General features: G+C 37.5%; 1 protein-coding gene and 1 long non-coding RNA gene across 3 annotated transcripts; one reads left to right on the forward strand and one right to left on the reverse strand.

Moving 5' to 3' along the window:
* On the reverse strand, positions 1 to 25,525 carry LOC129523809 (uncharacterized). Its single transcript, XR_010134749.1, has 3 exons — positions 25,428 to 25,525; positions 15,891 to 16,426; positions 1 to 1,431 (listed from the first exon to the last, which is right to left on the reverse strand). It is a non-coding gene; the product is annotated as an uncharacterized lncRNA (long non-coding RNA).
* On the forward strand, positions 15,945 to 27,612 carry LSM8 (LSM8 homolog, U6 small nuclear RNA associated). Of its 2 annotated transcripts, none has more exons than XM_004046108.5 (4): positions 15,945 to 16,223; positions 17,619 to 17,659; positions 20,244 to 20,371; positions 23,890 to 27,612. In XM_004046108.5, exons 1-4 carry the CDS (start codon positions 16,193 to 16,195, stop codon positions 23,978 to 23,980), a joined length of 291 nt encoding a protein of 96 aa, XP_004046156.1. In that variant the 5' UTR covers positions 15,945 to 16,192; the 3' UTR covers positions 23,981 to 27,612. The 2 variants fall into 2 exon arrangements, with proteins under 2 accessions (XP_004046156.1, XP_018886992.1); XM_019031447.4 differs by having other exon boundaries at positions 16,122 to 16,249; positions 17,612 to 17,659.

Here is a 27,612-nt window from a genome sequence, read left to right on the forward strand (position 1 = left end):
GATGTTATATTCTTTATATTCTTTAATATATTTAAAAATAATATTCTTTAATAATTCATTTGTTTCACTACTACCTCTACACTGATATGCCATCATTTATTATCACAACTGCTCAAACATGATATTATTTTGTATTTTTTCATGCAAAGTCTGTTACAGTTCTGCAGTCCTATCCTGTTGCTGATGATTGCAAAAGTATTACCTTGTAATAATGTCAGCACTGCTCTGACTTATCAAATCCTGATGTGACTGTCAGCTCAACCTTTAAAAGAAACTTAAAGAAAATATGAGTTGTTTATATGAAATGTTCCTTAGGATAGTATCATTTAAATGAGACCAACTTCCATGGAAATTATCTAGTATGTCTTTCACAAAATTCTATAAAAGAGCTCTGATGGTGCACTTAAAAGGCTATCATTAAACCATTTATTGCTGTGTAGGTGCTGATTTTAAAACTTTTTCTCAGACATAAAAGATATAGTTCTTTTGGACCTACAACATATTGTTATTTTGCACAATTCATTCTATTCAATTTGTATAATACTCTTAAGACATCGTAAATGTCTGAAAGTAACTATGAGGAAGAAAAAATAAAGAATTATGGGATTTATTGAAAAAGGGACAAAGGGTATATTTTCAGAGGCTATTTGAGAATATATAGGGGAGCTGATTAAGTACAGACAATCCTGGAGGAAAGCCTAAGAAAAGTTTCTCTATCCTTTTAGTTAGCAGTGATTGTGGATAATGCTCTTTGTCCAGAAAGTTTGTGAGCAGAGCTTCCAGAAAGTAAATATTGTATTCTCAACCATAAGATTTTTAGGACTTTTCACTAAAAGATAGCAATTGTACCTGTCATATAGCATTAAATCTTTATTTCCAAACTTAGGTTTAGGATGATATAGAAAACCTCAACCAAATTTTAAATAAAATAATAAACATTTTAGTAATAGTTTAGGTACCATAAATATTATATATAGGAAATACAACTAAACTGATGAGCTACATACACATCTTAATCTCAGAGCTTTTTTGCATTAGTTTCAAACACATCTTAGAAAATAGTAAATATTTGTTGGCTGTTACCTCAGCATCCATTTCCATTTTTTTTTTTTTCCAACCAAAACAAACCTGATTTCCTTAGGAGTACTTACCCAACCTCAGTATAAAGTGACCATATGGATGGAGTGGACAGACCTCATCCCCAGGTTGAGTCCTGCAGAGCGTCTTGCACTTGACCACAGTGATTGATCCAGAAATGGAGATGTATCACATTTTGGCCAATAAAACTTTACAGATGTGCTAAGGACTCCTACAAGCGAAGTTTCCTTGCTGCTGTGGGAGTTCCAGGAACTTTCCATGAATAGTGTGAGAAGAATGTGAAGTTCCTTAATGCTGCCACGAGGGGATCTAGTATGAAAACTAGTCCAGCATCTGCAGGAAGACAGAGCTACAAGAATCAGAATGGACTCAGTGTCCAGATGGCAACACGAACTGATGAATTAAGTCTCCCTTTTATAATGCCTAAAATTAGAGCAGTGTGTACACAATTCAATTACATGAACTCATACTCTCCAAGTTTTTTCTTTCATAATCCACTTTGGTTCAGGTTTTTTGTCACTTCCAAAAGCCTCCCAGCTAAGGTAGGAAGGTAATTTGGAACACTGGAGGAAGTATTGTGGTCAGGAGGTCTGAGTTCTGGTTTAGTTTTGCCATTATTTGTGTGGTCTTAAGCAAGTTCTTTATAACAAAACCCTTTAACCACTGTATCCTTTTTATAAGAGCATTCATTCTAGATGATTTCTATTAATACAACATAGAACAAATCAGCTAGATGTCTACCAATTCCACACATCTTTCTGAGCGTACAGGTGGACTGTATTTATTGGCCTCTCATTAGTTCAGTTGGGGAATTGTGATTCAGTACTAAAAGATGGGATGTAGACCAAAGTGATGAAAACCATACCAAGGCCTTTTACTTCATATGATTCCAAAATCCTCTCTTCCTTCTCTTCAATGACTATGGAGGCCAAATACTGAGGATCGCAGAATCAGGGATCTCTGATTTTTACTAGGATTCAATACCCTCTTCCTCCAAGTTTTCAACCTAACTTTCACAAAATATTTATAAAACATTCTGAAAACTTTCCAATGTATTTCTGTTCTTCCAGGAAAACTTCTCCTGGATAAAATATTTGTTAATTGCCCTCATGAAACTGCCTCAGAATTACTTCACTAATAAACTTAAACAGAAATTATGTATGATTTACAACCTTCACCCAAATTTAAACCTCATTTACAAAATGAAAAAAAAAATCTTAGTGTAGAGTTAACTGCTGTTTTTTAAAACTCCCAAATTTGTTGTTATACAACATTTATTTCATATTCACCTGAAGCCCAAAGTGGGTAGAGTAGCTCTCCTAGAATTCTGAACAAATGGGGTAGACTATGGAGTTATGATTCAGGATGAAATAATCAAGGCATCCTGTGCATGGACTTGAACCTGCCCCTCAGCAGATGAGAATCCACTGCAGAGCCTTGAGTGGAGGGTATGGCATATTAGGGGAGCCAGTCAAGAAGTGAAATGACCAAGAGACATCAATAAACTCTCTAAATCAATGTTGGCAAGTTATTCCACTATCTCAGGCAGGAGGAGACATTCACTGATTCAACTGATTCTTAAACCAATCTAGAAATTTTGTATCAGCCTTCTAAATTGGATTTGTCTCTCCTAATTAGTCCCAGACAGACCTTTGTCCATCACTCTACTTATTGGATACAAGGAATAATTCACTAATGCTAAAACAGGATCCTTCCAATTCTCATTTTCATCTAAGATTTTGCACCCATTGAACGTTGAGCCAATTGTGCATAACTCCATTTCCTTGCCTGCCAACCCAAACTCAATACAGGGAGAACCACCTCAGCTAATTCTATTTATTTTAGAAAAGATATCATTACAACCTAAACTCCTCAAAAGCAGGAACAGTATCTTATTTAGCTTCAGAGAGCCAATGACTGTCTCAGTATCTGGCCCTTTGCTCCACGGTTTGTAGAACTGACAATGGTCAGGAAATAAGGCTGTCTGTCTAGTAGTGACCTCTGGATACCCAATTATCTTGGGAACTGAAAGGGGCAAGAGACACCACCCACAGAGAAACTGAAAAGTTTCTGTGCAAAGAGAGATACTGTTCCCAGCAGTATCTGTGTGGCAATACACACCACTGCATATTTTCTTTCTGCTTTCCTATGGTGGTTAATGTTATATACATACAAACAGACATGTATACACACACACACACATTCCATGAAAAAGGTAAAAGTCTTAAGAAACTGTGTCTTACTCATTTCTAATATTCTCTATGAAAATAATTGTTCTTTTTTTTAACATGTCAAACTTTCATTAAAGATTTCTGAATGAGTGAGTAGAAAAGGTTAAAGCCCAGTGCAACATCTAACGTTAGTGAGGTTTTCTGTGTAAGTTTCTTTGGAGAGGCATGCTGGGGGAGGAAAATTTAAGGTAAAGTTGTGTCGATTGCTGCAAATAGACTGGTAATGTCTAATGTGTTTATAGTCATCTATTTGTATGGAATGAAAAGAGACTACAAAGAAGATCTTTTTCTTCACTCAGGGTCTTCTGGTCTTCCGTCTAAACTCTGGGGAAGGCAAAGAAGGGCCAGCTACGACAGAAGCAAGAAGAGCTATTTTCACAAAGATTCTCTGAGATAAGAAATGAAAACACACTTTTAATTAATTTATTTACTTTGGAGACAGGGATTCACTCTCGCCCAGGCTAGAGTGCAATAGTGTGATCACAGCTCACTATAGTCTCAAATTTCTGCACTCAAGTGATCTCTCCTCTCAGTCTCCCAAGTAGCTGAGATCACAGGCTCACAGCACGATGCTCTGTGGAAACATACTTTTTAATTTTTTTTTTTTTTACCAAATTGGTGAGAGTGAAATTCCATAAACACCAGGCCCTTGCAAGTTCACCAGCCCATGCCCAATTACTCCGGGGAAAAGGCCTGGGTAGCTTATACCTCCATCTCCATGACTAACTAACATCACCACACTGCGAGTTTGGCTCAGGCTTCTTGAAAGCCACAACTAGGTCACTGTGGTGTTGGGAAGGAAGGTGAGATCAAATTTGTCAAATGTTTGCTTGAAGAGCCCAATATGCTTGCAGGATGTTCAGGTTTATTTGGTGGTGACCACCTATGCCAGTCCACAGAGAGAGGTTGTTATTGCTGGAGGACGGGTGAGAATGGCATCTCACATTCACCTAACAGTGCTCTCACCTTGGCTTGCTTTGAACCAGTAAGCAAGCAAGGCAAATGATATACATGAGATTAGAATATAGATTCGTGGCTGCAACAAGCGGGAGGTTCTCTCAGATTCTGGGGATCTCACCCTCCCAGAGGAATGAATCAGTAGGTCAGAGCAGCTCTGAAATGTGGGCTCGCTCTACTTTTTACATTTCCAGCTTGATGAGGTTAAGTGGCAACCCACAGTCAACAGTCCATCCTAACACCATGAAATAAATGTTAGCTGTGCCACAATCAGATAACTAAGTTACTTCTTTGTATCATTTCTTGCTACATAAGTGGCCCAAGTTGAAGTCTGGTGCAGCAGACAGTCTATGGTCTACTAAAGACAGGAATTTTGCTTTTGAGTAAACAATCCACTTTAGACCAACTTTGATGGTAGCAAAGACTACCCACTCAGGAATATTTAGGGAGGCTTGTGCAGATGTGTGAAGATGGGGAGAAACCCTACCCTGTCCTTTGCTTCACATAAAAGACAATCAGGTGAAGTCAAATGATGACAAGGACTGGGGCTAGACTCCTGCTCCTAACTCAAGATACAGACCTTTTTAAAGGAAGAGTACTTTTGATCTCTATCTTAGTTTGAGTTCTCCCAAAAGCAGATCCTGGGGCAAGAATTTAAGTGCAAGTAGATTATTTAGGGAAAACCAGTAAGGGAGTGGAGAAGGGTTATAAGGAAAGGCAGTGAGTCAATAAAATGTTAAGCCAGCTACTGTTGAATGAGCAGAGATACAGCACCTGGATTATCCCACCTTGTTGATGAAGAGGCTGTTATTTATAAACTCAGTCACTGACTGAAGACTGCTCCCTGAGGGAGTGTTAATTCCCCAGAATTCCTAGCCTGCCACACATGGACAGGGGTGCAGAAAATGCCTTCAAACGCGGAGATGCACATATCAAAAACTGAAAGTACACTGGAGCACAGTGAAGTCATTTTGAGAGAAATGGGAAATGGATATTATTATATACTAATATACCTATAAGAGACATAAAACTTGCCTAGGTAAGGAGTAGTCAGGGCTTTGCACCAGCAGCATCCCCGGAAAGAATGTGCAGTGATTTTTCAGGGCTCATGGTAGACTGACTCTCCAACAGCACTCACAGGATGCAGGGTAACATATTTATTTAAATAGAAAAATAAAGTCAGCTAATAGGTTTGATAAGGATATGGGCTCTACCATAAATATGACTTAAATTTGCAGCTACAACATTTTAATGAAAATATATTTAAAGCACATAAACAAAATACTATGTGCTAGAAGTTCCATTCTTTGCAATTAATAAACTTAGTATATAAAAATTTAGCATTTTAAAGTAAACATGCATAAAAGGGTCTTGGTTTAAATTTTTTTAGTTAAAATTTAGAAGCCATATGAGCAAAAATAGCTCATAATTGTCTTACAATTATGTGAGCTACTCAATATCCTTTTAAAAAGGAGAATAATATTCAGAGGTTAGGTAGCTGGGTGGCAGGTCCCAAATGCACAGCAAAGCTGGGTCAGCCAGGACCCTTTGAACACCACTGTCAAACAATCAAACTGAAGCTTCTGACCCAATACACAGTGGCACTGCTCACTGTGCCCTGGATGTCACCACAGGCATCAATGTCATGCTCCTTTATGAATTTGTTCTTGCTACAACTGGTATGACCATCAGAGTCGTTTCTCTACAGGATTTGCTGCTTTGCAGCACCCGCCCTCAATTCAATATCTGTGGTAGTCATAAGCAGAGCCTAGGCCTCTTTCACTGCAAGAAACATCAGAAAAAAGGTGGCTGATATATTGAGCTCTATCACCAAAACTTGTAAAATAGGGAACTCTCAAGAAATAAAAAGACAGTACTGAGGTTAAGCAGCCAAAAAGCAATGACTAATGTCCCCAACAAACAGCTGTCTTTAATAAGAATTATCTTTTTGTTTTCAAAAAATCTCTCTGCTGAGATTTTGTTTCAATTCAGTGCATTATTTTGACATGTTGGTGATTTTCAATTTAGTTTCTGGTGCATATGTTAAAATGCAGACCATTATTTTTGATCATGCCACATGCATGAAAAATTCCATTATGTGAGTTATTATCACATGGGGTAAAGACTTGGAACAAGTTCCTGCATATTCTTTTTGTTGTTATTTTTCATTTCTTTTCCTGCATATTCTTGACAGAAATTCTAAAAACAATAGGTAGTAGGGTAGGTAGGGAGGAAACAATACAGACTTTCTCTGAAGTCCTCTGAGGTTTTGTTATGTCTGTTTATTCTCAGTGCAAGAGGTCAAGTTCAGAAAAATGGAAGAATCATATCTCAAACCTAGTCAAAAATGGGCATTATGAGAATATATGAGGCCGGTCAGAATGATGAATTGGTAATACAAAAGCTCTGGAAATCTCATTTGTTGACATTAGAAAACAGCGGTCTGCAAACTTTCTGTAAAGAGCCCGATAATAAATATTTTAGGTCTTGTGGGCGTCTGTTGCAATTACTCTACTCTGCTATTGTAGCCTCAAAGCAGCCATAGATGATATACAAATTAATGATTGTGGTTGTGTGCCAATAACATTTACTAACAGAATGATTTCCCCAAGGTTTGTAGTTTGCCAACCCCTGTTAGAGAAAATAGTAATGATACAGATACTTAATATTGAAGAAATGGAAAAAATGCCACAGAGGCAGAAAAGTGTTGAATCTGTCTCTTCCTCTTTGTAAAGAGTTAGGCCCAGGAATCTGAGGAAACAGTCACAACTACTCAAATCTGAATAACCTTAAGTGATCCTTTGTCTATATATGTTGGTTATTTCTTGACACTACTGTGAATTTTTCCTGGGCAACAATCTCAATGGCAGTGCAGCACATTGGAGCTTGGCTGTCTAGGTTTAAAGACTGGCTCTGTTAATTACCAACAAAACGAGTTCGGGCAAGAGACAAAACCTAGAGAAAAAAACAGCAGAAACCACTGGAGTAACAGAGGTGTGGAACACAGTAGGTGCTTGACGAAGATGACTTAAGATTTATGTAAAGACTGAACATGTACCACTACTTGTCATGACAGTGGAGCATCCACTTTATAAGAATGACAGTATAATGAGAAAAACACACAAATATATTAAATAATACTTTGAAGAAACTCACCTTTTACTTAATGTCACCACAGAGGAAATTTTGGGTAGAAGTTTAGAATTTAGAAAGACTTTGTGCCACAGAAAAAGATGGCCATAAGCAATAGTACTTAAGTTGCTTAGAATGAATAAAAAATGTTCAAAACCTCCTATGTACAGTATAGACACTTTACTTTTATCCAGGAAGACAATAAATTAAGAGGTTGCATATCTGTATCACTTTGTATTCCTTCCATAACAAATCGCCACAAACTTAGTGGCTTAAAACAACAAAACTTTATCAACTTACAGTTCTGTAAGTCTGATATGGGTCTGACTGGACTTAAATCAAGGTGTTAGTAGAATGTATGCCTCCAGAAGGAGGCTGTAGGGAAGAATCCATTTTCTGCTCACTTAGATTTTGGCAGAATTCAGTTTCTTGCTGTTGTAGGACCAAGGTCCCTGTTTTCTTGCTGGCTATAAACTAAGAGCTGTTCTCAGCTTCTAAAGATAACCACATTTCTTGGCTCATGGCCCTCTTCCTCCAACTTCAAAGCCCATCAACAGCAGGACAAGTCTTTTCATGTCACATCTCTCAGACCCACTCTTCTGATTCCCTCTTCCGCATTTAATGACTCATGATTAGAGGGGGCCAGCTGAGTAATCCAGAATAACCTCACCATCTCGAGGTCCTTACCTTCCATCACATTTGAAAAGTGCTGTTTGACATGTAAAGTAACAATCACAGTTCCCAGGGATTAGGATGTGGACATCTTGGGGGTTGGGGGGGTAGGAGAGATTATTCTACCTTCCACAATATCTTAGTTGCCTTTCCTATTCTTCCCATTGGTAGTGACATCTGAAAAATGTCAACCTGCCTTTGAGTATTTGGACTCAAAGGTATATATATTCCTTCTGATTTCTGAAAAAGTCTACATACAGTAGCAATGACGTATCCATGGATATGCGCTGATCATATGTACATATAAACTCAAAATTTTGTCCTTCAAGTAGAACAGTTACTTTTATTATTAACTATTATAAGAAGCACTGAACTAGAATCCAGGAGGCCTTGATTGTAGGTTCTACTATGTAACCCTAAAAGAGTCACTGAACTTATTTGGGATTCAGTTTCCTAATCCACATGACACAGAATGTAAATTTGAAAATTCTTAGGTTCCCTTTTAGCTCTAAATATCTGTGATCCATAGTCTGAAAGAAAAAGGGTGTAAGTGGGAGAGTCATTCTGATTTGTTACAAAAATGAAACAAAACTTATATAACAAGAATTTATCAAAAATAAGGGAAAGCCTTGATATTTTTTCTGCCCCATAGGTTTTTAATTTAAAATTTTTTTTTAATATTTAGGGGGTACAAGTGCAGCTTTCTTACATGCATATATGAAATCTGGGCTTTTAGTGCACCCATCAGCTGAGTAGTGAGCGTTGTACCCAATAAGTAATTTTCAACCCTTATTTGCTCCCCATGTGTTTTAATGTAATTTCAGGCATTTGCTTTCTATTGGTCACTCAAGGTTATTTATGTTTAGCTTTTGTCAATGTAATTCTTATACTTCACTCTCACTATTCCATTTACATTTCTATATACCTTCTTACATTATGCATCTCTCATTGCCTAACCTCAGTATTTTCCTCCAAAAAAAAAAAAAATCAATAAATTAGCATTGCTCTATCTTGCCATACAATGTCTGCAACAAGTCCAAATCAATCTATTCCTTCTGTGTGGATTATAACATTAAGGAATGAATTCAGACTGAAGATCCTAGTGACCTAAGTAATTTCTGATAACAATATTATTTTCCAATTTTGGCATGCAAAAATTCAATGGAAATGACAGTATAATTTTACCTGTATTGCAATCCAAGCTGCTAAAGACAATTTTTAAAAGCCAAGCAAAACAATAAAAAAGAAAGCAAATGTACTCAGCTTAAAATAAAGTTCCCTAATCTGGTTCACTATAGTGATAACACATACATGGTACTTTATTTTTTAAAAAAAGATATTGAAAAATGATCAGCTGTGGGCGCTCCATTTGGATTAGTCATATGCTGTATGTGCTATTTAAATAAAGCTGCCCAAGTTATACGAATTCAAGTACCCTTCTAGGGCAAAGTCAGAGGTGGAAGAACTGCCTACCTAAAGAATTACTTGGTGCTAAAGGACAGTATGAACCACAGAAGGAGATAAGTAAAACAGGGGCAGGATGACATTATTTAAACTCCAGATTCTCAGTGGAATACTAACATAGTCTGTTATGTTACAGTATTGTCTTTTTTATTTTTTATTTTTGAGACAGGGTCTAGCTCTATCACCCAGGCTGGAGTGCAGCGAGAAGATCTTGGCTTACTGCAATCTTTGCCTCCTGGTCTCAAGGAATCCTCCCACTTCAGCCTCCTGAGTAGCTGGGACTACAGGTGCGCATCATCATGCCTGGCTAATTTTTTGTAGTGACAGGATTTCACCACATTGCCCAGGCTGGTCTGGAACTCCTGAGCTCAAGTAATCCTCCTGCCTTGGCCTTCCAAAGTGCTGGGGTTAAAGGCATGAGCCACTACACCCAGCCGAGTACTGTTTTTTATAGTACACATGAGGTCACATGAGATTGTTAAACAGGAGAGTAATGTTAGAATAATAGGGAAAGTGGGTTGGTTCATACATAATTTTTCATAGCACTTTAATGCTTGGTAGTACAAAGACACAATAGCTGAAGTACAATTATTGCACTTAGTTTTGTGATTGAACCAGGCCTGGGGGAATATAGCACTCAAATGATGACCTTTCACGGTGTGGGACCCCATTCTTCCCTGGGCTTGGTTCAGCCATATGCTCCATTTTGATAGCGCTTATTTTGCAGCTCCCTCACATCTTTGGGCAAAAGCGACATCAGACAATGAGTCAGAGCCATCCATCTCTGGCAACTCTACATTTCCTGCAAAGTTTGCCACTGCTTCTCCATCTGCTACTTCTGATGATCTCCCGCCCTTGTTTCCATCACTCATCAGTGTCTACCCTTCTGTAAACTGTCATTCTTTAAGCAACCTTCAACTTTTTTAAAAAGGTAAAACTCTTTAAGTTAACACTGCTTTATTTGTTAGGAGTTTTACACGTCCTTCTAAATGAACTACTATTTTCATTTCGGTTGTTATTGTCTGTTAACACTACAGTTCAGTGGTTGCCAGACTTTGTTGTTTATTAGTTAACTACGGATGTTTTAGAATACTGAGGCCCAGCTGAACCTCATTCCATTTAATTCAGAATGTCTTGAGTGTGGGAGCCAGCTATCAATTTTTAAAAATCATATCAGTAAGTAGCAAAGTTTGGGAACCACCGCTCAGTTGTTCAGAGTTTGAGAGGGCTTTCCCAGACTTATTTTTTCCTTAGGCTCTTATTTTAAGTGAGCCATTTTCTTAAAATGTGAAGATTTTCAGGAATGTATTATACACAGCATATTACAGCCAGAATGTTTTGTCATTTTTTGGCTTCTGCTGTGGTCTGGATACTGGTGTCCTCCAAAATTCATATGTTGGAACCTAATATCCAATATGATAGCATTAAGAGATGGGGTCTTTTGGGAAGTAAGTCATAAGGACTCTGCCCTCATGAACAGGATTAGTGCCCTTACTGAAGAGGTTGAACGGAGCAGCCTTGCCCCCTTCTGCCATGGGAGGATGCAGCAAGAAAGTGTCATCTATAAGGAACAGGCCCTCATCAGACAGAGTCTACTGTTGCTTTGATCTTGGATTTCTCAGCCTCCAGAACTGTAAAAAATAAATTTTTGTTGTTTATAAATTACCAAGTCTAATGTATGTTGTTATAGCAGCCCAGTTTCCAAAATAAAAATAATGTAAAGGGAGAGCAGGATTTGGGGAGTAAAAAATGGCTGGTAAAAAAAAAAAAAATTTTTTTTTCTTTTTTTTTTTTTTGAGACCAGTCTCAGTCTGTCGCCCAGACTGGAGTGCAGTAGCATGATCACGGCTCACTGGGCCTAAGTGATCCTCCCACTGCAGACTTCCAAGTAGCTGTGAATACAGGTGTGGGCCACCATGCACAGCTAATTTTTGTATTTTTAGTAGAGATGGGTTTTTCCCCATGTTTCCCAGGTTGGTCTTGACCTCCTGGGCTCAAGCAATCTGCCCACCTTGGCCTCCCAAAGTGCTGGGAATACAGGTGTGAGCCACTGCACCTGGTCTAAAAATTTTAATAAAAAAAATCAATTTTAAAAATACCATAAAGAATGCATAAAAGCATACATAAGTATTTTATTAATATATATTGCCCCTTAGAGGTGAAACAGAGGGCCTCCTGAGATATACCGGTTCTCCAGATCTTTAAGGTAAAGTATATGCCCGTGTAAGTATCACCAGTATGTTCTGTGGCCTTGCCATTGGCTAGTGAGCAAAGTGTATCATGTTTACACAGTTCTACAGATTGGCCCCATCTACTTTGTTAACAAGCAGTCTTGCCTTTTCCTGTGTCTCCCTAATCTTGCTAACCTCTGATTCACCAACCACCATTACTATGCCACCTAGGATTTGCTGTCTGCCTCATTTCTTTTCTTTTTCATTTTTAGATAGGGTTTCACTATATTGCTCAAGCTGGAGGGCAGTAGCTCCAGCATGGCTCTCTGCAGCCTCAACCTCCCTGGCTCAAGCTATCCTCCTGCCTCAGCCTCCCAAGTAGCTGGCACTACATGTGCATGACACCACGCTCAGCTAATTTTTTTTTTTTTTTTTTTTTTTTTGGTGGAGATGGGGTTTTGCCATTTTGCCCAGGCTAGCCTCAAACTCCTGGACTCAAGCAATCTTCCTACCTCAGGCTCCCACAGTGCTGAAATTACACGTGAGCCACTGGGTCTGGCCTCATCACCTTTCTTAAGCTCTGTCTTCAAATCACTTTTTTTCTGCCTCTCCATTCTTTTATGACTTATTAACCTCTGTGAGCACAGAACATGCCTCTCCATTCCCACTGCTACAAATCAGAAACGCATACCTGAACTCCTGCTGGCCTTTTTATCTTCGGTTTTTACCTCCGCTAAATATTAATGTCAGGACCAAGCGTGATGATTCACGCCTGTAATCCCAGCACTTTGCGAGGCCGACGTGGGCGGATCACCTGAGGTTGGGATTTTGAGACCAGGCTGGCCAACATGGTGAAACCCCGTCTCTACTAAAAATACAAAAATTAGCCAAGCGTGGTGGTGCATGTCTGTAATCCCAGCTACTCGGGAGCCTGAGGCAGGAGAATCGCTTGAACCCGGGAGGCAGAGGTTGCAGTGAGCCTAGATCGCACCACTGCACTCCAGCCTGGGTAACAAAACGAGACTCCATCTCAAAAAAAAAAAAAAAAACTAATGTCAGGTCATTTTCCTAAAGTGTATTTGCACTTCTTCTCAAGCACTGATTTAAGTCTTACCTGTTTTGTAAAACCTCCTAAGATTTGAACTCATATCCATCTTTCCCTTCCTTAAGCACTTAAAATGTGCACAGCTGAATCTATCCAATCATAAAAGATGGCCATGAACAAAACACCGTATTGGAATAAGCTTTGGGACTTAAAAAAAAAAACAAAGGTTATTTATGGTATAGTCTATGTCCTTGAATAACAATGAGTACTCATTATATATCAGGCTCTTCAAGCATTACTTTTAGTTCCTCAACAATTAGATGTAGTTTTGTGTAGTTTTCCTCATTTTACAGATGGGGAAACAGGCACAGAAGGTTAAGTATGCTCAAAGTCAAACAAATAAAAATTCAGGCAGTTCATGAGTCAGTGTTCTTAATAATGATCCTAAACTGCTTCTCAATTAACAATCACTTATATTTGATCTTTTCCATCCCTTAAGTAATGGAGTTAAATCTACCTGTCTTTATTACCCTAAATAAAAAAAGTAAGTAAAGCACTTTGTAATTTATAGTGTTAAATGAAGACTATCAATTACCTTTATTTGTAATTTGGAATATTCATTTTTTTCATGCAATAATTATTTCATTTTTATAAGTAAAGGTCTGTAACTATTCAGGAATTTCCTTGTAAGTAGAGACGCATGATTTACTTATGTCCTTTTCTGCCTAGGAGAACTCTAGTTAGATCTATTCAATATATATTACTGATTGGTTAACACCTTTGCAACTTGTAGGGAAGTAAAGGATAAACGCGTAAAAGGAAATAAAAGTTCTCATCACATAAGGTTAAAAATATTATTTTATTTTAAAAAACTGCTATTGTGATAGTTTTCCATAAACTATTCAGAGAAGCGCAAATTCAGTTTCCTAGGATTCTACTAGAAATCTGATCCTTTAGGTTAAGGTTTTCTGCTCAAGATTTAGATTCAGAAGTAATGGAATAAAATACAAGCATACTTTGGTTGATACTTTATCAGTCATTTAAATGAGGATTACTTTGAGAGGTTTCGACTTAAGGGGCAAGTTTCACTGTTAACTCTTAATTTTTTAGTAGTCAGATGTTTATGTGTATCAGTTTTCCCTTATTGGAGCTTTAACGTAATTCTTTATGAGACGCTAAGGTTTCTACATTCATGTACTCCCAAGGGTACATGGCTAATATAGATAAATCACATACGTAATGTTTGCATCCAGATGTAATTCATTTTGTCTTAATAAACCGACTTTTATTTATCCATAGGTTTTCTCGCTACATCTGTGATCCTTACAGACTACAAAAAATATAGCGATTTTAAGACACATGTAAAAGTTTCCAGCCAAAGAGATTTTGTGATGCTCCATAAACACTGTTCATCTGTTATTTATCTGGCGTATTAATTTAATGACAACTACACAGGGCAGCAGACTTACAAAAGCACACTCTAAGGGATGAAAAGCCGTAGGGAGTATTCATTTTTTTTTTTTTTTTGAGATGGAGTATCGCTCTGTCGCCCAGGCTGGAGCGCAGTGGCACAATCTTCGCTCACCGCAAACTTCACCTCCCAGGTTCTAGTGGTTCTCCTGCCTCAGCCTCCCTGGTATATGGGACTACAGGCGCCCGCCACCATGCTGGCTAATTTTTGTATTTTAGTAGAGAGGGGGTTTCACCATGTTGGCCAGGATGGTGTTGATCTCTTGACCTCGTGATCCGCCCGCTTTGGCCTCCCAAAGTGCTGGGATTACAGGTGTTAGCAACTGCACCCGGCCTCATTTTTATAAGATCACACAGAGGTTTTTTTGTTTGTTTTTGAAATGGAGTTTCGCTCTTGTCGCCCAGGCCGGAGTGGAATGGCGTGATCTCAGCTCACTGTAACCTCCGCCTCCCGGGTTGAAGCAATTCTCCTGCCTCAGCCTCCAGAGTAGCTGGGGTTACAGGAACCCACCAACACGCCCAGCAATTTCTTTTTTTTAACAAAACTCCTAACACCTCGTTAATCATTAATTAGTCTTTGGGTTTTGGTTCAACACCTAACATTTGCAAATCACACAATTATCTTTGTTCTTTCATTAGCGGAAGACACTTTCATTTGTTACCCTGAGAATACGAGACATTCACAATCTAATTCCTGACTACATTTGATTTCAAACAGATAGGAATAAGTTCCAGAATATAAAATATTAACTATTTGGGAGTATCTTGTGGGTATGCTCTAATTAAGAAATGCTTCCTTTTCCGAGGAAAACTGCTGACATTGCAAGAGTTATTCCAAGCCACAATTCTTAGGAAAATACATGTTTAACTGAAATTATAAAGATATTTTGCAAAAAAGGGAAATCGCTCCTGCTGGTGTTTTGTGTATAAATCTCTTTCTAACTTCAAGCTCTCTCAAGTTAGGGCAACAGTAAATAAAGTGGGAACAGTATCACACTGGGAAATATCTGAAATGATACCTATGGCACTATCTAAGGAAACTGAGGCCCAGAAGAATTGAAGTGACCTGTGCAATGACACCAATTTCTTAGCAGAGCCAAGATTAGAACCAAGTTTGGTGCCTTCCTGCATCGGTCCTTTCTCGGTGCTGCAGCAGCCTTTTACTTACTAATTTCACCTTGGAGAAAGGTAGAACATCCTGGCGTGGCAGAAGCGTGGACATTCGTTTTCTAAGGGATGGTCACACACCTTTGCCTATTTGCATTTAGTTTCTTTAAAAAGTAAAAACACCTCCATTTTGGAACACTTTTAGAGACAAAAGCAGAACATACGAAAGTGTATTTCACTGCTGAGTTCTTAAGAGGCGTACACCGTGTGGTTATAACGTGCGCAACTCTGTCCCGGGCAATTGAACTTATTTTTAGTGTTATTTTCGGCTTCTGCTGCAGAAAACTAGGGATTCAACTACCCGCACCTACATTTCACACAACAGCACTCGTCTCTCTCCTTCACTCCTAATAAAAACACCTTATTTCGTTTCTTCCTGCCTGCTCTACCTGGTCTCAACACTTTCGCTTGTTAACTTCCACCACACTGCCTTTTACTCGGATTGGAAACCCACTCTCCCCCAACTTCTGTCTCATACCCCACCTTCAGGAAGCGTCTTCCTTTTTTCCGCCTCTCGTTCGCTTTTGTCTTACGCGGCTTCCGGAACACGGCCCAGAATTACAGAGAAAACACACTGCGCACGCGCACTCTCTCGTCACCGCTGTGCGGCTTCTGTTTGGTTGGCCAGTTCGTCCCAATTACGACTCACAGGGCTGCGGAACAGCAACTCTCACGATATTTGCTGCGAGCCAGAGGCGCTAGCCGCTGCCGGGTTCTGGCGCGCCCTTTCAGTTCTGCTTGTTGTCCGCACTGCTGCGTTACCCGGAACTGCCGGGCCGAACAGCATGACGTCCGCTTTGGAGAACTACATCAACCGTATCCTCAAGCTGGCCGCCGCGGGCGTGAGCCGGGGTCGCGGAGAGGCCGCTGGTCGGGGATCGGTGGGAGGTTGGGAGGCCTGGCCTCGGCGGGATCCTGGGGGCGGGCGAGGAGATGAGGGCCCCGGAACGACCCAGAGTTCGCCGGCGGCGCCTCGAGCCTTCCCGCTGCTGCGGGCCCAGGGGTCCTTTCCATTTTGCCTGCAAAAGCCAAATAAAAACCCAGTGTGATTATTCCGAACTTTTCTGTCTTAAAAAAATATACGCTCTTGATTCTTCCTTACTATTTCCCTATGGCATAAGTGTTAAAGTTTGTGAATAAGATGAACAGTCGTCTTGGCGGCGACAACAGTTTTGCAAATCTTTGTACTTGTTTTATTCACATAATTTGCTTGTTCGAGGATAGCAAAAAGTTTAACGATGGTTCACAGACTGTTTCTGTCCCTTTACCACTTGAAGTCCCAACTTGTTGGTAGAATGAAAAAAATGCTTGCTGTTGTAATGGATTATAGTGAGGAGCAAGTAACAACCCCATGGGAAGTGTTAAAATAGACTTTACAAGTGTTACCGTTTTAAAGTCTCAGGACAAAAACACTACGTTAAGCTCAGGTACAAACTGGGTGACAAAAATTAAATACCGAATGCTTTTAATGATGCGTTATTGGTACCCTGTGACACTGCTTATATAGTTTCTTTACTTTTGAATTACAGAAGCCTGTCCTGGAAGACAGTTTTTTAACATGCTGAAAAATCGTCCAACATCGATTAATTTAGTACTTATCCAATTTTCATTTTAGAAATAAACAGGCCTAAGAAACGAGATATCCTGCCTGAAATAATAGATTGGTAACATTCCTAGTAGAAAAGTGTCAAAAATCCAGGATATTTTGAGATAAGATACACCGATCACATACAGAAAGAGGTTTTCTTTTTCTATTTTTTCCCTTTTTTAATCATGTAATTATCACAAAGACAAAAACAGAAGCTTTTTTTAAGTTTTTTTTTCTTTTTCTTTTTTTGAGTCGAGGGTCTCACTCTGTTGCCCAGGCTGGAGTGCAGTGGCTTGATCATGGCTCAATGCAACCTTGAACTCCTGAGCCCAAGCAATCCTCCTGCCTCTGCCTCTGCCTCCTGAGTAGCTGGGACTGTAGGTCACCAGGCCAGCGTAATAGAGATGGGGGTATCGCTGTGTTGCCCAAGCTAGTCTCACCTCAAGTGATCCTGCCTTGGCGTCGAAGAAACTTTTAACGTTTTTATGTAGTGAACTTAGTGGCTGTGTTGAATACTTTTACCTAGTTGTCATATTTCTTCTAAAAATTCAAATCATTACCTTGCCAGAGTCTGTTTTCAATTTGCATTCCCTAAGAAACACTTTCTTTGATTCAGTTATCAGGAACTGTTGCCGTTATTACATCAGATGGGAGAATGATTGTGGTAAGTCTTCGGAATTTTCATTCTCTGCTTTCCTGTAGGTTTATTGGTTGCAAGTTTTATGTGAAACCTCTAATCTCTAATGCCTAGACAGCACATTACACCCGTAGTGCAATTTTATTATAATTCAGCTCTTTATCATTTGCTGTCAATCCACGTTTTCCTCACTAATAAACATTGTGTGTTACCTACAAGGTTTCTCGGAGCTAGAATAATAGATTCTGCCCTCAGAGAGCTCCTAGTCTGTACACCTTTATTAAACTTACTTTTCTTCTTCCATTTTTATTTCCTTCCCCATTCAGCACCACATGAATCAGAATTTTTTTGAAATTTTGCATATGCTTAGTAACTTTTTAATGATTTAGATACTATTAATATCTAGATATCAACATTTAAGGCTTGTATACAATCTTAATATTCTTTGTTTTTAGGTTGTGTGACATGTCTTCTATAGGACACATTACGATGATTGACTCTCTGTATATACACATATATATGTAAAATTGGCTTGTTCCTTGAAGTTGTTTCTCCCTTGCTAATTTATATCATATAACTAAGATAAAACGTTCCTGTGGTGATACCTGTATTTGGAATTTGATCTGAGGAATTCATCTCAAGATTTTTGGGTACTTGGTTATTTCTTCACTTACAGTTCATACTCTGAATGCTTTCAAAAGAATTTTAAGGCTACTAAACTTTCTCTATTTTCTAACCTTACCTAGTTTCTTTAAATAATTTGATCCCTTATTTTTCCATTCTTCAGTTTTGCTTTTGTTCATTTTCTTTTTAAGCCTTGTGATTTTTTTTTCACTGGGTCCTTAGTGACTATTATTAGTCAAAGTTCTAGCTTTGTCCTTTACTAAATTTATATCATGTGCCAGGTGCATATGTGTTACATTATTTAATGTACAGTACAAACTTGTGAAGAATAAGTACCCCTGTATTCTAGATTAGGAAACAAGTTCAGAGAAGGTGACTCACTTTCTCAGAGTCACAAGGGTAGCAAGTGACAGAACCAAACTGGGATTTACATTTGGTTTGACATCAAAGCCAAGGCCAGTTGCCTGGCTTCTTTCTTAAGGAAGCAATGATGTTTGCTTAGGCACCTCACATTGTATTTTTTCAAATATGGACAGTTTGACATATTTTAATTTCAACACTTCAGGAAGCCTATTGCTATTAATAGATATTTGCTTTTTTTTTTTTAATTTGGTGAAAACCTTAAGTTTAAATTTTCTTATTTTTGTTAACAGGGTAGATAATAAACTGAGAAATTATTTTTAATTTTAAAGAAGAAGGAAAGTGATATAAAAAGAGCATCTTAAGTTCTAAAGTTCAGTAGTTCTGTATTTCTTTGACACATAATTTATTTGATGGGATAATGTGTAAAATGAAGTCAAGAAGTTATGAATGGCTGTTTATGATAACAACCATTTGCTAACTAGTTCAATAAATACTCCATATTTTGTTTCTCTTCCAAGTTACAGATTTCATTCTCATTTCATTCTCTTTTTATTTCATTCTCATTTTATATATTTTGACTTTCAGAAGATAAAACAGTTTAAGAACTTGAGAGGTTTAACCATCAAAACCAATGTTAGTTGATATTTCTTCAGAAACTTGAATACCATGTGAGTTACTCTGTTATGCTAGACCTATGTCTTCTTTTATTCAATACTAAGCTTTCATAAAACTCTCCCTGATTATTTCCTTCAAGTTCTGGTTTTAATTAGTATAGTCACATTGGTATCTACCTTACTGGGAGAATTAAACAATAAATCCATATGATACACATTAAACAATACATGTGAGATACACAGAACACTGGTAACTAGTATGTACTCATTAGGTGTTACATGTAACTACTAGTTAAATTTTTAGTATATTTATGGGACTGATTTGAATCTGAAAAATGGCAAATTATATTTACTTGTGTATAATAGTATAGAATGTTATGGTTTAGTGGTCTGGCTCAGGAGCTAGCCTTTTGTGGTTCATCTCCTGGCTCTGCCACTTACTACCCATGTGATCATAAGACACACCATTCTGTGCCTCAGTTTCTTCTTTGAAATGGGGCTAATTATAGTATTAAATCAAAGGGTAGAGGTGAGTTGAGATAATGTGTACAGTGTGTTTAGCACAGTGCCTAGTGCTGGCGTATAGCATATAGTGATACTATTACATTGCTGTAGTTGGTATGTATGGTTCTTCCTTATTTATGTATATTTGGCTATCATTTTCCCTTAAATCTCCTTTGTTTTAGTTTGTACCTTTAGCTGCTGGTCTACATAAGCTTTTATGCTACTTACTTGGAGATAGTCACATTAGTACATAGGTGTCCTTTGCAACTGCTGTCAACTCTGCATATGAGTGAGATGTGTGGTGCAGGTCCCCCCACCCCAGCCAAATAACCAAGAGGTAAATTATGTACCCTCGAATACTGTTGGTTATAAAAAAGGCATTTTATTTGCCATCGTATAGGTACTTGTATTGGAATACCTGGCAACTAAAATGACTGTGAGGTTAAATTTACACTTTCAGGTAAACCAGAATATTTCTCTTTTTCTCCTGAATATTTTCTTTACAGGGAACACTGAAAGGTTTTGACCAGACCATTAATTTGATTTTGGATGAAAGCCATGAACGAGTATTCAGCTCTTCACAGGGGGTAGAACAAGTGGTGCTAGGATTATACATTGTAAGAGGTGACAACGTGTAAGTAAAATGTATCTGTTAAAATTATAAATGATACTGCCTTACTTTATGGAGAAGAGGTTTTCCCCAAAATACCCTACTGTATTGTCCATACGTAGTTAATAGAATCTTGCATTCATTTCTTTCGTAAATATACCTTTTCTTATGTTTGTGTAAAATAAGGCATATGTATACATTTTATGTCAACACTTCTTTAGGTTTCAACCAAAGCTGTCTCTCTACAAATTAAACTTTTACCTGAGATTTGCACATTTTTCTACTAGTTAAGTAGCCTGGGTAGAGTCCAGAAAGGGCTCTGCCTTATATTAAATACTTCATTAGAGAGGCTTCTTAAAACGTTCTTTCAAATACCCAGAATTTTAGAGGAACATATTTCTAGAGTCCAAGGCCAAAGTTTGAAAAATGTTTTGAAATCTCTGATTTGAACAATATTAATTCATGCTCAATAACATAGGTGTATTTATAAATAAGTACTTACTCGTTATTCATTTTCTTTTAATTTTTTAGTATCATCGACACACTTAACATGTCCCTGTGGCCTCAGTTTACTTGGGACAGACAGATATAAAAGTTTAAGAGTAATTGGCCAGGCATGGTGCCTGTAATCCCAGCACTCTGGGAGTCCGGGGCAAGTGGATCAGGTCAGGAGTTTAAGACCGGCCTCGCCAACATGGCAAAACACTGTCTCTACTAAAAATACAAAAATTAGCCAGGCTTGGTGGCGTGCACCTGTAGTTCCAGCTACTTGGGAGGCTGAGGTGGGAGAATCACTTGAACCCAGGAGGTGGAGGTTGCAGTGAGCCGAGATCACGCCACTGCACTCCAGCCTGGGTGACAGATTGAGACACCATCTCAAAAAAAAAAAAGGCCGGGCACAGTGGTTCAAGCATGTAATCCCAACACTTTGGGAGGTGGAGGCGGGTGGATCACTTGAGGTCAGGAGTTCGAGACCAGCTTGGCCAACATAGTGAAACCGCATCTTTACTAAAAATATAAAAATTAGCCAGGCGTGGTGGCGCAAGCCTGTAATCCCAGCTACTTGGGAGGCTGAGTCAGGAGAATTCGCCTGGGAGGCGGAAGTTGCAGTGAGCCGAGATCGCAGCACTGCACTTCAGCCTGGGCAACAAGAGCAAAACTCCGTGTCAAAAAATAAAAAAGAAAAGAAAAGTGGCTGATGTGGTTCACATGCCGTGGCTCATGCCTATAATCTCAGCACTTTGAGAGGCCAAGGTGGGTGGATCACCTGAGCCCAGGAGTTCAAGACCAGCCTGGCCAGCATAGTGAAACCCCGTCTCTCCTAAAAATACAAAAATTAGCCTGGTGTGGTGGTGCATGCCTGTAATCCCAGCTACTTGGGAGGCTGAGGCAGAAGAATGTCTTGAACCTGGTAGATGGAGGTTGCAGTGAGCCAAGGTCGCGCCTTTGCACTCCAGCCTGGGCAAAAAGAGTGAAACTCCATCTTGAAAAAAAAAGAAAACTGGCTAATGTGACAGAGGAACTGAATTTTAAATTTTATTTAATTGTAATTAATTTTAATGGTTACATGTGGCCAGTATTAGTATAGTTATAGAGGCTAGAATAATGCCAAATCAGTTTTCTAGTGAGTACTACACTGAATCAAAATATAGTTGGAAAGAAGTAAAAGATACATTAGCGATTTTAAGCTAGATACATTTAACAAATTCTAGGGGACTAACTGTCCCCTGGAATAACTTAAAAAGTGCAGGAATAATTTACTCATTTAAGTTGTTTATGTTAGCATCACCTTTAGATGAATAAATAATTTGATCTGTAATCAAAAATCAAGAGTTTATAAAATATTTTAGAGATGACTTTTAGGTGGAGTTACAAGGTGAGCTGTAAGTAATGAGAGAGAGACAGAGCAGATAGGGCCCAGGTCTCTGGATCAGAACAACACTTTATATTGGAGCTGTGCATAGTAATTGATTTTAAGGTTTCTCCTACTTAAAACAATTTTTTTTTCTTGAACTTCAGGGAAAAAAGTCGTGTGCTAGAGCCAGCTTCTACTGGCTCATGAAAGCAGATTGTTATATTTTAAGGAATTTTACAAGCTGGTTAATTGATGTCTTGTTAGTAGCTTGAAATTGGCCATGGTGGGAGTGTTTGCACAATGGATATTAGTAAATGCAGCAAATCAGTCTCCTGCTTTTTTTCCAGAGAGCTGGTTTTTAAAAATGTATCAGCATTTCCCTGCTTACCATAGGGATTTTAAATGATACTGAATATTATCATTTAAAATTTAAGAATATTTAAGAGTGGAATTGAGGCCTTTAGTTTGAGAAAACTTAATTCATTCTGCCAGAGTTTTATATTTTTCATTTATTAGATGATTTAAGACTTTATATACTTTAAAGCAAAATTTGGCAAATCCCTTGTTACTAGTATTCGTCTTTAGAATTTGGCCGGGCACAGTGGCTCACACCTGTAGTCCCAGCACTTTGGGAGGCTGAAGCCGGTGAATTACCAGAGGTCAGAGGTTTGAGACCTGCCTAGCCAACGTGGTGAAACCCTGTCTCTACTAAAAATACAAAAATTAGCCGGGTGTGGTGGCATGCGCCTGTAATCCCAGCTACTCGGGAGGCTGAAGCATGAGAATCGCTTGAACCTGGTAAGTGGAGGTTGGAGTGAGTCAAGATCGTGCCACTGCACTCCAGCCTGTGCAACAAGAGCGAAACTCTATCTCAAAAAAAAAAAGAATTTACTCTCATTAAAACCAAACAAATGTAAACCCAACCAATACTTTTTAAAAATAATATTTCATAGACATCTTGTGGTCTGAGTGATAACATTGAATATTTCCAGTTAGAGGGCTATGGATTGGTTATCTAGCGTGGTATTAATAAATTTAAAGTTATAGATACTATGTTAGTGTTGAACAAGAAAAAATTTTCTAGCTTTTAACCTGAGCCAATCACATCAAAAATGATTTGTTAGATACCAAAGTACTTGTTCCTACTATTATTTTTGTATATGAAGAACTGGCTTTGGATTTAACTGAAAACTTAGGAAAACAATCTAATCGCTGTTGTCTATATCATTGATTTAATTCATCAAAGTTACTCAAATGATTGATATTTTTACTTGCTAATTATTTTAGGAGTGATTTTGTGAAATTTATTTTTAATACAGTCGTAGAATTGAATTGAATTATGGTTTGGAAGTTTGAGGGTTTTTTACTGTGTAAAAGGGTTTATCCTTGTGTGTCTGTTTCCTTTAAAGATTCATGATACAATCACTATGTACAATGTGTCCTTTAATATTGGTTCCTGTAATAATGTGCCTTCAAATTATTTCTTGAGTTTTGTGACTTAAATGTGCAGTTCACTGATTCACACCAATGTTGTTTGCTTTTTAACTTAATTAGTTCTTTTTACTGTGCTCTCTCAGTTTTATTTTTTGGAAGAATGGTACTCAGTGCTTTGATTTGATTAGTAAGATTTTTGAAACACATGTAATTTATTTCAGAAATGTGATTGTTTTAACTCTGACTTTTTTAGTGCAGTCATTGGAGAAATCGATGAAGAAACAGATTCTGCGCTTGATTTGGGGAATATTCGAGCAGAACCTTTAAATTCTGTAGCACACTGAGGAAAAACTACATACTTGGACATCTGTAAATCTTTGTACAGAAACTGATTATTCTGAGGATCATATATGGAATATGGAATTTTTATGAATGTGTCACTGGATTTTGACTCCTTATTGATTCATTGTAATATGTAAATTAAAATATTTCTACATTTTATTGAAAAAAAAAAACCTTTTTTTTTTGCCTAAATATAAGTTTGGTAGCTTGGTTTCTTTTTTTTATTAAATAGTGTGAAAATATAATGGGCATTTTTAAAACTTTTAGAAAAAAGTAGTACTTTTTGATACTTTAGTATTTATGGAAACTAGTGGAAAAGAGAAATTAGTGTGCTATATAAATCAGGCATTCAAGTAACAGTAATACAGGATATATGTGTTTTCTTTCCCTGATGTTTAGGAAAATCACAGGAAGGTAAATCTTTGCTGGAGTTATCTGAATCATTGGCATTTATCTGATTCCACTGGTGGTAGTTTGCTAGTGCTTCTAAAAGTTGCTCCCTAGCACTGAGATGTGTGGGTAGGTAAAAATGTGTTTGCTTGAGAAAAGCAAAAATGCTAACAAGGTTTTGATAGATTGGCCCAAAATTCCAACTTGAATATTAAGAATGACTAGGAACGGTAGAATTGACAGAGATGATTGGTAAAGTCTCTTGATGCCCAATTGGTTAGGTATGAAAGTAATATGAACACATTAATGTTGAATTTTACAGACAGTATATTTGAAAAAAATTGATTCCATGTAGTCTTCAATTTTTAATTTTTAAGAATTGGAGAATTTCTAATGTTAAAGTTAGTTTATAAATGTGAGTAAATAAACTCTAAGTTTATATTGAAGTAGTGCTAGCTATTATTGTCAGCAATTTTCCATGATTCATTATCCATAAACCTGATTTCAGAAGACGTCAACTCAGTTTTTTAAATAATTGAAAGAAACAATGTAAGTAGTGTTTAGATATTCAGGCTAGTCCATAAAATTTCTGATCAACTCATGTATAGGCCCAAGTGTGTGTCTTTGTGATGAGAAGAACATAGAAAAATATTTACATCCTTGTAATTGAAACAAATTTAAATAGTTTCTTTGTTTTGTTTTTATGAAAGTGCTTAAAAATAGTAGTTGGCAAACTTTTTCTATGAAGATCCAGATAGTAAGTCTTTTAGGCTTTGAAGTCCATATGGTCTGTCACAGCTACTCACCTCTGCTATTGTGGCATACAAATGACCATAGATAATACATAAATGAATAGTGGCTGTCTTCCAGTAAAACTTCATTTATAAAAATGGAGGTGGGGGTTGGATTGGGCTTGAAGGCATAGTTGCTGACACTTGTCTTAATACAAGTTCAATAAGAAAAAATGAACAATTTGTATAAATTCTGGAATAGATCCTTATAGAGAGTTTAGAGGTGGGTTTCATTCATATTTTAAAATATTTTAAACTTCATACTTACTAAACATAATAGCTTTTGGGGGGAGGAAAATATCTTCACTCAAATCAGCCTTGTAAGGGGAGAAGCACTATTCTCTAGAATTATTTGGTTGATGTTAAGGGCTGTCTGTGGGAGAATTAGAGAAGTTAGCTAGTATTGGCTATTCATAAGTACTTGACTTGTAGTATAATGTTTTATAATCAATTTATTAATAAAATGATGGAAAGTGGGTAAGGCAAACAGGCAAATTTAGGGACTGTGAATGAAATATTTTAGTATATGGCATTTTGAATTGGTAAAGTAATTCCAAAAATTAAATAGGAATACACATCGTTCAGTTGCTAAGAAAAATGCATTCTAAAAGTACAAATGAAGTCCAGAGTCAGATCTTTTCTCAAAATACTTGGCATATCAACACATTACACATAAACAAGTAAATAAAAACCAGTCCTGTCCCTCATGATAATGGGTTTCTAATGTGATGTATTCTTGCAATCTGAAACACCTTATAAAGCTGTATTTTCCTGATTGATGTTGGAAAAAGCATTCCCAAAATGTGAATTATTGTTTTTATGAATAGTTACGGATGATGTGATGATAATATGCCAGATAATCTATGTAATTCTTTATTCCTGGATACAAGCACATGGTGGACTTTTTTCTCACAACCGCTTAAAATTGGATTTATTTCTGCATGAGAATTGTAAGGGAGCCACAACCATGAGTAGTAACATAATTAATATACAGTGTCAATATTTTATATTTAATGAGACATTTATTCTATAATCAGTTCTTATTTATAAAGAGGCGCAAATCAATTTCAACCTGTAATTACCTCTGTGCTTTGTGACTCAGGCACAATCTAAACCCAGCTTAATGAATCAAAGAGATGTTTCTTGGCAAGATATTTTCATTAAAGTTATTTGGAAAGGGCAATTAACTGCAAAAGAGACTTTTTTTTTTTTTTAACTGACAAGATACTATCTAAACTAATAGTTTAAAATAACATTGCTTTTAAGTCAAAGCACTTTGGTAACTTGGCCTCACATGCTGACAGTTTTGGCTTAAATATTACAAATCTTGATCCCAGAAGAGCAAGAGAGAAAGTTTTACTAATATTTGCTTAAACATCCTGTTTAACAACTTTATAACATCCTTCTGAATTTTTAAGGTAATAATGTGAGATATAAGTATGATAAAAACAACTTTTAAATGGTATTTAATGCAAATACAGAATAACGATGTCAACATTTTCCTCAGCCGTGTAACCTGAGATTCATCATGGGAATGAGAAAGTAAAGTCCCTTTATAATGGCATGTGAACCAGACAATTTAGTAGCCAGGGTTGTAAGGCAACTCTTAACTGACAATATAGTTAGTATATGCTGGGCCTTCATCTTCAAAATTAGTAGGTAGTATTTATTGAGTGCATATCATGTGCCAGGCCTGGTGCTGAGTGCTTACAATGATCATTTTATATACGGGAAAATTGAGGCTCAGCAGCGTCAAGTGCCTTGTAAGAGGTAGCACTAGTAAGTAACAGTGCTCAAATTCAACTAGGTCTTTCAGCTCTTTATACAATACTGCCTGTTATCAGAAAGTATAGTCTCAAAATCTGCTATCAAGCATCTGTCAGAAGCCTGATGAGAAATATTCAGATGATCTAACGCAGTTCCCAAACCTGCATTGTGGGCCATTTTCATTACAATTACCTAAGGTGCTTTAAAAATTTTCTTGGGCCCTACTCATTGTTGTGGTTCAGCAGCTGTGTAATGGAGCAAAAAGGAATAGTCACTAAACAGTGAAGGAAAGTGTGGTGGAATTATTAAAAGACCTAGCACTTACGTGCTGGGATGAGTCTCTAACCCCACAGAATTGACTTCAAACACAGGATCTTATTCAAGATGAGGATAATAACAGCTATCTTCTTGGGTTGTAAAAAGTAGCATTAGACTGCATTTTAAACATTTGGTATGATTTTGAGGACATAACTGTAAACAGCTATTTAATACTATTCCAGGTAGTCAAAGGCCAATGTATAAAAGTTACAAATATAGGTCTTGTCAGCTTAGCTTTTTAAGGGTCTGTCCCACTGACTACCGTATCTCTATAAGAGAATAGATGAGTAATTGAGGTTATGTGGGAAGTACGTGTAAGTTTACACTATTAAGAAATGTACAATAAAATTTGTTTCTATGTCAGCGTA

Source organism: Gorilla gorilla, chromosome 6 (genome assembly GCF_029281585.2).
Source record: "Gorilla gorilla gorilla isolate KB3781 chromosome 6, NHGRI_mGorGor1-v2.1_pri, whole genome shotgun sequence".
Lineage (NCBI taxonomy): Eukaryota > Metazoa > Chordata > Mammalia > Primates > Hominidae > Gorilla > Gorilla gorilla.